The sequence below is a fragment of the Astatotilapia calliptera genome, chromosome 22 (genome assembly GCF_964374335.1).
Source record: "Astatotilapia calliptera chromosome 22, fAstCal68.1, whole genome shotgun sequence".
Taxonomy (NCBI): Eukaryota; Metazoa; Chordata; class Actinopteri; order Cichliformes; family Cichlidae; genus Astatotilapia; species Astatotilapia calliptera.
The window spans coordinates 25,907,478-25,919,566 of NC_137442.1; the positions used below are offsets into that span (position 1 = coordinate 25,907,478).

The 12,089-nt window shown below is 43.0% G+C and overlaps 1 protein-coding gene across 25 annotated transcripts in view; it reads left to right on the forward strand.

Annotated features, from left to right (window-relative positions):
• LOC113014581 (regulating synaptic membrane exocytosis protein 2-like) overlaps positions 1-12,089 on the forward strand; it is a 63,242-nt gene that overhangs the window by 30,079 nt on the left and 21,074 nt on the right. For 15 of the 25 annotated variants that reach the window (XM_080296523.1, XM_080296524.1, XM_080296515.1 and 12 more), the window contains 8 exons: positions 3,643-3,802; positions 4,602-4,625; positions 6,330-6,398; positions 6,650-6,785; positions 8,473-8,580; positions 10,170-10,217; positions 10,331-10,396; positions 10,489-10,548. In XM_080296523.1, the coding sequence (XP_080152649.1) occupies positions 3,643-3,802; positions 4,602-4,625; positions 6,330-6,398; positions 6,650-6,785; positions 8,473-8,580; positions 10,170-10,217; positions 10,331-10,396; positions 10,489-10,548 (671 nt within the window). The remainder of the gene's footprint in view (positions 1-3,642; positions 3,803-4,601; positions 4,626-6,329; positions 6,399-6,649; positions 6,786-8,472; positions 8,581-10,169; positions 10,218-10,330; positions 10,397-10,488; positions 10,549-12,089) is intronic. The other 10 variants (XM_080296537.1, XM_080296534.1, XM_080296536.1 and 7 more) reach the window with 2 other exon arrangements.

Below are 12,089 nucleotides of genomic sequence, written 5' to 3' on the forward strand. Positions count from 1 at the left end.
TACCGTTATCCATTCCTACTGTTCAGTCCTGCAGTAATTATTCAGTTTTTATTGAACTATAGATCCCTAGCACTGGTTCATCTTATTGCAGCCTACATATCAAAATACCAATAAATGATGCATGTTGCTAGGCAACCCAGTGTGACTTGTTGTCTTACATTACTTATTGGGGTCAGAATAACGTCCTCTGCAGTTCTGAATATAAGTGATCGTGATCGTAAAGAATCAGAAGAGTCTGTTCAGTGACAGGTTGCTTCTCCCCAAGACAAGAACTAACAGACTTAAAAACTCCTTTGTCCCACACGCCATCAGGCTGTTTAACTCCTCTCTGGAGGGGAGAGGGAGGGGAAACAGGAGGACAAAGGAGGGGGGAACAAATAAGCTGTAGTGCCTCTTCACCTCACTGTACAATACTTTTGTAAATAGTCAACAGTGCAATAGACTCAATACTTGAAATGTGCAATTCACTTGTATTTTTTATTTTTTATTCCTATTTATTCTATTTATCCCCTTTGTATATTTTATTTATATTTGTCTCTGTATTTATATGTGTGTGTGTGTGTGTGTGTGTGTGTATATATATATATATATATATATATATATATATATATATAAGTAGCACGGAGGGAGGTAAGTAGCACGGAGGGAGGTTAGCCAACTAACGGAGTTGCAGAAAGGTGCGACAAAGAAGGTGCATAAGAAATACAGCAAGCTGTCCATACCTGAGGCCTTGGAAACTGCCAAGCAAAGACTCACAGCCTTGGCCAGCCGCTTGAGGAGGTACACCAGAGAGATAGAAGGCAGGAGAATAAACCAGCTGTTCTCCACAGAACCAGCAAAGGTGTACTCTCAGTGGCAAGGGAACAATAATAAGAGAACAGCACCACCAAGGCTGGAGACAGAGCAATACTGGAAGAGCATATGGGAGAAGGACGCAACCCATAACGGCAATGCTCAGTGGCTAGTGGATCTGAGGGCAGACCACAGTGACCTCCCTGAACAGGGTCCAGTAACCATCACAGTGGCAGATATCCAAGAAAGGGTCTCCAGTATGAAGAGTTGGACAGCACCAGGGCCCGACATGGTTCACGCCTACTGGCTAAAGAAGCTGACTGCACTCCACGAGCGTCTGGCAGCACAAATGAACCAGCTGCTAGTTAACGAGAGACACCCGGAATGGCTAACCGAAGGTCGGACGGTCCTGATCCCCAAGGACCCCAAGAAGGGACCGGTCCCCTCCAACTACCGACCAATAACCTGCCTCAGTACTACATGGAAGCTCCTGTCAGGCATCATATCGGCTAAGATGAACAGGCACATGGGTCAATACATGAGTGGGACACAGAAAGGAATTGGCAAGAATACCAGAGGCGCAAAACACCAGCTACTGGTAGACAGAACAGTCAGCCGAGACTGCAAGACCAGACTGACCAACCTGTGCACTGCCTGGATTGATTACAAGAAGGCCTATGACTCAATGCCCCACAGCTGGATACTGGAATGCCTAGAATTGTACAAGATCAATGGGACCCTAAGAGCCTTCATCAGGAACTCAATGGGGATGTGGCGTACAACACTAGAGGCCAACTCCAAGCCCATAGCACAAGTCACCATCAAGTGCGGGATCTACCAAGGAGATGCTCTGTCCCCACTGCTGTTCTGCATAGGCCTTAACCCCCTCAGTGAGATCATTAACAAGACTGGCTACGGATACCGACTACGGAACGGAGCAGTTGTCAGCCACCTCCTGTACATGGATGACATCAAGCTGTATGCCAAGAGTGAACGAGACATCGATTCACTGATCCACACTACCAGGCTATACAGCAATGACATTGGAATGTCGTTCGGACTGGAGAAGTGTAGTCGGATGGTAACAAAGAGAGGGAAGGTAGTCAGAACTGAGGGGATTGAACTACCAGAAGGCAACATTGCAGACATAGAGGACAGTTACAAGTACTTGGGGATCCCGCAGGCGAATGGGAACCATGAAGAGGCCGCTAGAAAAGCTGCAACCACCAAGTACCTGCAGAGGGTCAGGCAAGTCCTGAGGAGTCAGCTGAATGGTAAGAACAAGATCCGGGCCATCAACACGTACGCCCTGCCCGTGATCAGGTACCCTGCTGGGGTAATAGGCTGGCCAAAGGAGGAGATAGAAGCCACTGACATAAAGACAAGAAAGCTCCTTACCATGCATGGAGGGTTTCACCCCAAGTCCAGCACCCGGAGGCTGTACGCTAAGCGGAAGGAAGGGGGCCGGGGACTGGTGAGTGTCAGCACCACAGTCCAGGATGAGACAACGAACATCCAAGAATACATTGGGAAGATGGCCCCAACTGACCGAGTGCTCAGTGAATACCTCAGGCAGCAGAAACCCAAGAAAGAGGAGGGAGACGAGGAACCAGCATGGAAGGACAGGCCCCTGCACGGTATGTACCACCGGCAGATAGAGGAGGTGGCTGATATCCAGAAATCCTACCAGTGGCTGGACAAAGCTGGACTGAAAGACAGCACAGAGGCACTAATCATGGCAGCACAAGAACAAGCTCTGAGCACAAGATCCATAGAGGCTGGGGTCTATCACACCAGGCAAGACCCCAGGTGCAGGCTGTGTAAAGATGCCCCAGAGACAATCCAGCACATAACAGCAGGGTGCAAGATGCTAGCAGGCAAGGCATACATGGAACGCCATAACCAAGTGGCCGGCATAGTGTACAGGAACATCTGTGCCGAGTATAACCTGGAAGTCCCGAGGTCAAAATGGGAGATGCCCCCAAGGGTGGTGGAGAATGACCGAGCTAAGATCCTGTGGGACTTCCAGATACAGACGGACAAAATGGTGGTGGCTAACCAACCGGACATAGTGGTGGTAGACAAACAGAAGAAGATGGCTGTAGTGATCGATGTAGCGGTTCCGAATGACAGCAATATCAGGAAGAAGGAACACGAGAAGCTGGAGAAATACCAAGGGCTCAGAGAAGAGCTCGAGAGGATGTGGAGGGTGAAGGTAACGGTGGTCCCCGTGGTAATCGGAGCACTAGGTGCGGTGACTCCCAAGATAGGCGAGTGGCTCCAGCAGATCCCGGGAACAACATCGGAGATCTCTGTCCAGAAGAGCGCAGTCCTGGGAACAGCTAAGATACTGCGCAGGACCCTCAAGCTCCCAGGCCTCTGGTAGAGGACCCGAGCTTGAAGGATAAACCGCCCGCAGGGGCGTGCTGGGTGTTTTTATATATATATATATATATATAACAATTCTGTAACTGTAACTTCGGTCGTTGCTGTGCTTTTTTTGGAAGTCGAATTTCCCAGAGGAACCCACCCGAGGGATTAATAAAGTTCTATCTTATCTTATCTTATCTTATCTTTTTTTTCTTGTCCCACACACCCCTAAATTCACAGATGATTAAACACATTTTCGGAAAAGTCATGAAGTCTGAGATGATGGAATTTTAATTTAACAGAATTTGAAAATTCCAAGGGGTCAAAGTGACCCCCTTTGTGATTCTAGTGTTAATTAGCACTGAAAATGTTAAAACAGGTCCATGTGTTTGCTCCCAGTTCTTTATTTGTTCTCCTTTCTACATACTCTGTATATTCTTAGTGTTCTCTGTATGTTTTGCATCCATTCTCCTGAGTCAGATCCTGATAGAGATGGAGTCTGCTCTGCTCGACGATCAGCCTCACTGGTACAAACTGCAGCTTCATGACGTTTCCTCACTGCCACTGCCCAAAGCCTCCCCCTACCTGCAGAGGAGGGGACTGCAAGCTGAGCACACACACAGCAGCAGGAGGCTGCAGAGTAAGACACACACTCTCTCTCTCTCTCTCACTCACACACACACACACACACACAAACACACGCACGCGCACACACACAACAAACCTGTGTCACAACCTCACACAACAACATGTTATTTGATGGATCATTTGGAGGGATGCTCTCCTCTGCTGGGACTGGTAATTTCACTGTAGTTGATACATGCTCTGATCACTGGAAAATGAGTCGGTTGCTAAAGTTTTGTTCAAACTGGTTTACCATGTTATAGAGTCAGAGAAGAAAGGTGAACTCTGAGATTTGTAACGAAAAATTGACAAAAGTCAAATGAGTGAAGGAGTCCAAAACTTGACATTCATCTTTTTGCAGACTTAATGGAGAGTCCAGCCTCTGGTTGCTGAAACCCTCTAACATGTCTATCAATGGTAGCCTTTGTTTCTGTTGGTAGTCAGCGGGTAGTAGCAAAGAAAAAGGGAGAAAAAACCTCGGTATACAGTCACTTTGCTTCACTAACACGATGGTCTCTGCTTGCCACGTTGCTGCTGGGCTCTTCCTACGTGTATGCCCCTGAAGTCAATTGTAGAAGAGCTCAAAATGAAAGAATGTTGGATTGGGCTTATTTCATCAGTGAATGTTTAGTCCAACAACCTAACAACCAGTCACAGCAGAGCAGGCCTCTGGCAGATCCAATCCAACACCAGTCCTCTCATTCATTTCTTTATTTGTTTATTATGCTTTATTGTTAACGTCTTCTTCTTCTTCTTCTTCTTCTTTTGTTTCATTTGTTTTTCTTTATTTTAAATCATCCACAACGCTTTGCTAGACAAAGGTCATTACTATAACTCAGGTAAAAACGTGCACCTGTGTGTGTGTGTGTGTGTGTGTGTGTGTGTGTGTGTGTGTGTGTGTGTGTGTGTGTGTGTGTGTGTGCATGCACGAGTGAGCTCTATGGCATTTCCCTGTGTGATGCTAAGCTATCCATTTCAAGTGCTATTTAGTATTTATAGTTTTAATAAGTCATTGATTGATAATTGCTGCACAAATATAGCCCTGCCTGATCATATCATAGTGATGCAATTAAATGTTATTTTACCAGGCAGAAAGCTCTCATGAAAGATATTATGTAGCCAAATCATGGGAGACGTAGTTCTTGAAATATTTGTACCTCAGCTACTCAAAACTTGATGATTAGGGTTTGATCTTTGAGGGACTAGAACAGAACTAGCTGCCTGGATCCTGGAATGATTGATTAGAGCGAGTGCATCCAGAAGGTTATTGGGTTCCATATAATACTTGAAGACATGTCAAACTGTGCATGAAAAGGTTCTGGACAGACTGTTCAATGGATTATTGGTAAATCTCTCAAGGGAGTTCTGGATCTTCTTGTGGGAGATCTTTGATGTTGTACCAGGAGGAGTCAATTGGACGTTCTAGGTGTAGGATGTTGAATATATGAACATATGGTCAGCCTAATTCAACTTCTTAAAACAAAAAAACAACAACTAAGACACAGTTTTATGAGGAGTTTTATGGTTGGAAATCCTCAGGTGAACGGCTACAATGACCTAACCAGTGGTACATATCAGACAGCTGGTCAAAATGTTGCTTAATTTCGAAGGCAGATTTTTTTTTTTTTGTCAGTATTGCCATTGTAACCTGTAACTGTGTTTTAGTTCAATTATCCTGTGAGTTGGACTTCATTTATGTTATTGATAGCACTGTATGGCCCCGTGGAACAAAATATGACCCATCGCTGATCTGGAGTTCACAACAGAAAAATAAATCAGAGAACAGAAGTGATCACTGCATCATTTCTATAACAGTGATGCAGTTGTTATGTCCAGCTTTATTTCTGCAGAGAGACTCATGTTAAAGTCGTGAGCATGGACTCAGGACGGAGGAGGTCAGTGCTGCTCAAATTCCCACAGGTGTTCTATCGCTCTTTATATTTTTCTTCCAGCTGATCTTTGCTGGATGGGTTTTATTGCTCCACATTTCTCTTTAAAAGATGAGAGCAAGTGACACACTCATCTCTACTTTCCTCCTTGGATCTTTTGTTTGGATGTTTTTATGCTTTAACAGGAAGTTGACTTCATTTGGGTACACTGATACACACTCATGATGCCATCTATAAATGTTCTCTTTCTAGTACCTTAATCTCTCATGCAGCCACCTATCATCAAACTCTGACCACTCTGCTTCACTTTTGGGACTAATGCAGAAATCTTATTTGTGTATAAACATGCTGGCCTTTGTGTGGCCAGAAAATTATTAATTTCAGCATTCAGTCCGAAACTCTGACTGCTGTTAAATTTCACGCATTTGTTAAAGGCTGATGTGGATGTGGATGAAAAGGTTCTGGTCAAGGAGTTGTAAAAGGTTTAAGGGAGTCTGTGTGTAATATCAGATGAATGTGTCTTTTATTGCTCCAGCGTTAACTGGTTTGTCCTCTGGCTGTTCGGTCTGGAGTGTTAGATTTGTTGACCTTCTTGTAGAAGATTACAGATGAGCTGCTTACAGGCTTAAATGTCCTCCCTCTCTCCATCTGCAGGGTCTCAGAGGATCAGTGACAGCGAGTTTTCAGATTATGACTGTGAAGACGGCATTGGGGTGATATCAGGTAAACTCCATATCCCATCATTCACTGCAGTCTCATTTTAAAGGATACAGGAGAGAATACTAACTGGCTCAAGTGGATTAAAAACATGCTGCTGTAAGACAATGGGAATCTAATCATTTTATAAGTTCCTCAAACTGCTTAAGGTAAACCATTTGAGGATTATGACATAAATGTGACTGCATAACTTGAAATTACAAAATAACTGAGTCAGGGTTGATGGTTGAACTCCTGCTCTGTTTCTCTGTGTGCAGACTACAGACAGAATGGGCGCGAATTCCATAGCTCCACCCTCTCAGTGCCAGAGCAAGTGATTTCTCCCAATCACTGCTCCCGTTCCGACATGGTCAGAATGAGGTCACGGTCACCGAGCCAGCCGCCTCCTCACAGGTAAGTATCTGTGTGTTGGGGATTTGAGATGGGCCCAAAACATGACAACAGAAGAAGAAACTAAAAAAGGTACCTGAAGAGCTAAAATTAGAAAAACAAGATGGGACGTGAGGGTAGAAAGGGAAAGATGCCACCAGAGAAGATTTGGGAGTACAGCAAGTTGATGCTTTAATCTGCAATCAAACTACAGTATTTGTCTTATCATGTACGTCAAAAGATTCTTGCATGTGAGAGCTTATTGGAGATAATTTATTGTGAGTTTATTGGTCTTTCCCCATAAAGTTATAAATATGTATTTCCATCTTTCTCTATCCTTATTGAGCTTATCCAAAAGAGTGACTGTATGTAAATATTAAGTTTGTAATAAGTAACACCGTGTTTAGGCTATTAAAACTCAGCTGTTCTCAAGCGATATCGAGTCTGATGAAGTGCTTCAGACTTTGTCCAGGTGATCATTTACTGTGTGCAGCATTATCTTATAGTGCATATGTCCTATTTGTATCCCTTGGAAATCACTGCTCCAACAGGTAACAGCAGCTGTGCAGTATGTCTACATGAGTCAAAATGCTGTGGAAATAATGCCAGTGTTTTTATATTATCAGCGGCTGTGGATCGGGTTGAGCAGGTTGTCGAGCAATCGAAAGGTTGGTGGTTCATTCCCCAGCTACTCCAGTCGGTTGAAATTTCCTTGTAAATTATAAACGAAGTGGTTCTTATGACGTGCTTTCTACCTACTATTCAGACTGCAGTGATCGCGTCGGAATGTTCCAGTATCTTGCCCGACGCGCTTTGGCATGCAGGCTAGAGCAGACAGGGATCAACCACCAACCTTACAATTATTAGATGATCTGCTCTAAATCTCAAGCTACAGCCAACCTGAAGTCCAAATGTTCAGCAAATGTTGCACTATATGAATGTGTGTGTGAGACTGGATGAATGAGACTTGTAATAGAAAGTGCTCTGAGTGCTCAAATTGAGTATAAATGCACTACATAAGTACCAGTCCATTATCAAATAGAAGCCTAATGAACCCAAAACATTAGTAGCTAAATCCATATTGTTCAAGAGGAAGGAATATATTAGTGTTCCTATGACTACAGAATTTTTGACTGGATAAAACGAGCTTGATCAAGACGGATTCTACCAAGTACTTTGGCTCTCATAACTCTTTCAGCATTTTCCAAAAATCCAGACTGTCCTTGATATCATTCAGACTGTTGGTCACCTCAGGGACTTCGACCATGTGTGAAGAATGTGTTAACATCCTTCCCTGTTGTTTAGATGTTTTCTAAGAAAGTTAATAATCTTTGCATTGTCCGCGGCTGTTTCACACTCTAGAATTGTAGCACCATCCAAAATTGCTCTCATGTCTACATTAGCAAAGCTAAAGTTATGTTGGTCTGGCATGATGGCAGCCATAAAACTCACACGAGTTGTTATCTTCCCTTTCCTGGCAGTTTCTTTTGCTATGCATTTTTTTGTCACTGGTTTACTGCTTTAAAAGTGTAATCATTAGTATTCAAGGTTTAATATGACTCACAGGTTTTTATCTTGAACTTTGAACTTGAATTTTTAAACAAATAAGCTTTTGAAGCCAGACAGGAAGTGGTCTTCCTAAAGGCATCATCCTCATTTTATCCAGACTTTTCTGTTCTTGCCATTCTGACCTTTGACATCTGGTTGCCAGCAATAACCCTCTTTACCCGTTATATCGGGAGGACGCGGTGCGGCTGCTGCGGGGCTCCAAACTGAGCCGAGCATTCTCTGATGCCAGCCAATACAGCACCCCGAACAGGTAACTATGGTAACACTAGGGATGGGTATCGTTTAGGTTTTATCTGATACCAGTACCAAACCGGTATTTTTGAAACATGAAACCTCTCATGTTCAGCTGTTTTTTTGTAAAAAGATAACAATGTTAGCCTTTTCAGCAGCTATAGGGGATTTATGACATCACGCTTGGCTGGAAGCCGCGCTTAAACAATTAAAAAAAACACACACAAACTTTGTCCAAAAACCTCTCATGTTTAGCTGTTTCCCTCTTTTTCTTTGGTCATTTTAGCCTTTTTTGCCAGGGTGAAGGGAGTATCTGCCATCAAACAAGAAGACAGCCGCATGTAACTACGACGGTGTTTGCTAGTTCACCTTATATGCATTAATGTAATAACGTGGTTAGCCTACTCAACGTAAATTACACACGAACAACATTAAGCTACTCACGCAGAGAAGAACGGCTGCTGCTGCATCATCATCCTCATCATTTCTGCTACACTGGCAGGGCTAGGGGCCAGGACTGTACTCTTCGGGTTCTTGGGGGATGTTGCTAACTCCGGGTCCAATAACAGGCACCACACCTGTAGTAGATGTGCTCGGTGTGAGCTCTTGCAGCAAGCTATCAAATACGGTGCATTTTTCGGCTTTAAAACCCCCCGCTATGCGTCGCCAGGTGAGGTGTTACCTCCTTTGCACAGTATCAGCTTAAAGCACTTGTTGCAGGCTGCTGAGTTTGCATCTTTTGCTGTGAAGTACAGCCAGACTTTTGACCGCTTCGCTTTGGGCATTTTTAATCTGTAGCTCTGCTCTAAAAGAACGTACGTACCTGGGCCCGCCTACTATCCTTGGAAAGGTAAAATGATTGGCTAGAATTCAAAGTGTGTGACATCTCAGGGGAAAAAAGCACCAAAATAAAGCACCAAAATGTGCGCTGCTTTTCGGTCTGGTTACTACCGTTTATGTCAGAACCGATACCAGTACCCATCCCTAGGTAACACATAGGAACATGCCCAATGTGAGTCATCTGGACATCAGCTAATCAGCATGCACCCTGCATCATGTAATATTGTTTATCTGCAAACTAATAATAATAATAAGAATAACCAGTAAACATGGTGTCGGACTGCAGCAGGTGTATCAGAGTCAGGTAAACCCCACCTGTCTGCTGCTGCTGAACAGGTTTGAATCAGGAAACAGGTTGCATACTTGATTGGACATCTGATCCTTGTACAGGTTTTAGAAGTAGATTTAGTGCTTTTCTTTGATGTTTTACTACTAGTTGTTCTGCTTCTGGCTACAGTAGCAGTTAGATCTTGTTGGAGTAAATTAATTTACTGGGTGATGTACTGGGTTACAGAGATATTTTTGTGCTGCAGCATTTAGTTCTGCTTTTGAACTGGTTTTGACATTACAGCTTAGAGTTGTAGTATTGCTTATACTGCCTATATTGATTGTAGTAGTAGTTATGGTCCAGGTTATAATAAGTATTTAGTTTTAGTGTCCCTGTAGAGCACTTAGTGGTACAGTTAATAGTACTGGTTGTAGAACAGCAGTTGTACTGGTCTGACTGGTTCTCTGACTGGACACTGCTTCTCCCTGTGTACTTACAAGGCCATTGAGAAGGATGTCGCTTGCCAACTCACTTGATTCCCATGACAGGTACTTCTCTATCAGAATTCCAGCAGTGGCAGTAGTCATAGTACCAACAGTAAAAGCAATGATCTAAGAAAGTGGGGTATTTTTCTGTCTTGTAATCCTTTTCTGTGTGTAAGATATTTTAATGGCCCTAACCAGAGCTGGACAAACCACATCATCAATGGGAGCTGTGATGACTACAGGTGAGCCTTGGAAATTAGGATGTAGTGTTAGAGGTTGATGGCAGGTTCAGACTCATCATGTTTTGCAGTTCTGACGTCTTTCTGTTCTTCAGTCAGGACTTCATCCCTGATTTTCCCTATGAGCCTGACACCTACGATGAGGAACTACTGAGGTAAATGGATGAACATTTAAACAGTTTGACTATTAGAAAGGTGGACATTCAGACCAGTAGTTATGGCAGTAAAGAACAGATGTATTAAATTCAGATCATTTTTTTAAAATACATCACTTTATATTTTTAGGTAAAACTATACAAGAGACTAAAACCCTACAATCAGATGATCTCCTGTGAGCAGCACTTGGCAACAGTGGAGAATGAAGAACTTCCTTCTAATTTAAAGATGTCAAACTTTTCATCATGGGCAACACATAGCCCACTTTGATCTTCAGTGGGCCGGACCACTGAAATTCGCCTTACTATGTAATAATGTAATAAACTTAACTACACATTTTATCCCTGAGATATTTTAATGTAAGAAAAGGGATTCAAATTTCAAGAACAAATCTCAGTTTTTCTACATTTATAAAAAAAAAAAAGTAAATGAAAGAATTCTGTCAACACGACTGTTAGGGCTTAAATTGTAAGATAATGTGTAAAATAAAAGAAAAAGTTCTGGGACCTCATTGCCCAGATTGATGGAATGGAAACATTTTGTTAATTGACAGACTCAAACAGACAAAATACAGCTAATGTCCAAAATTTATGTCCTTCTTCACATTTTTGAAAGCCACCCAGCGGGCCTGATTTGAGTCTTTGGCGAGCTGATTTAGCATACAGCCCTAACTGTAAGCTTTATTATGAAGGAAAGTTTTGAGTCTTATCTTAAAAGTAAATGGGGGGCCTGTTTCCCTAATCCAAACCTGGTCCTAGGCCTGATGGCTACCCCTTCCTGAGCCTGGTTCTGTTTAAGTTTTCTTCTTGTCAAAAGGGAGGTTTTCTTTCCCACTGTTGCCAAGTGTTTGCTCACCAGGCATTGTCTGGTTATTAGGGTTTCTCTCTAATATTGTAGCATCTCAACCTTACAGCATAAAGCACCTTAAGCCAACTGTTGTGAATTGACACTTTATACAGTGTCATGAAAAAGTATCAGCCCCTGATTTCTTTTTAGGAGTTACTGTAGCTCAAGAGGTAGAGCAGGCGATCTACTAATCAATATTGGTGGTTCTGTCCCAGGATTCTGCAGTCTGCATGCCAAATATCCTTGGGCAAGACACAGAAACCAAAGTTGCTCTCTGACGTGTTCATCGGTGTGTGAATGTTAGATAGAAAGCACAGGGGAAAAAAAGTGCTTGTGTGAAAGGGTGTGAATGAAGCAAGTTATATAATGTACTTTGAGGGGGGTGGGGATATTTGTCAGACTTAAATGTTCCCGATCAAACAATTTTTCTCCACTAAACCTCATAACTGCTTACCTTGGCAGCAAGAATTGCATGAGCAGTGAGTCTTTTATATCACTGTGAAAGAATCATAGCCCACACTGCTTTGCTGAATTGTTTTAGGTCAGCAACATTGGAGGATTTTCCAGCATGAACAGCCTGTTCAAGTTCAGAGCATCTTAATCTCATTTAAATGAGATTTAATGTCCTACAGGATTTTATGGTAGAGAGCAGAATTCATGGTTCCATCAATTACAACAAGTTGTACAGGTCCTG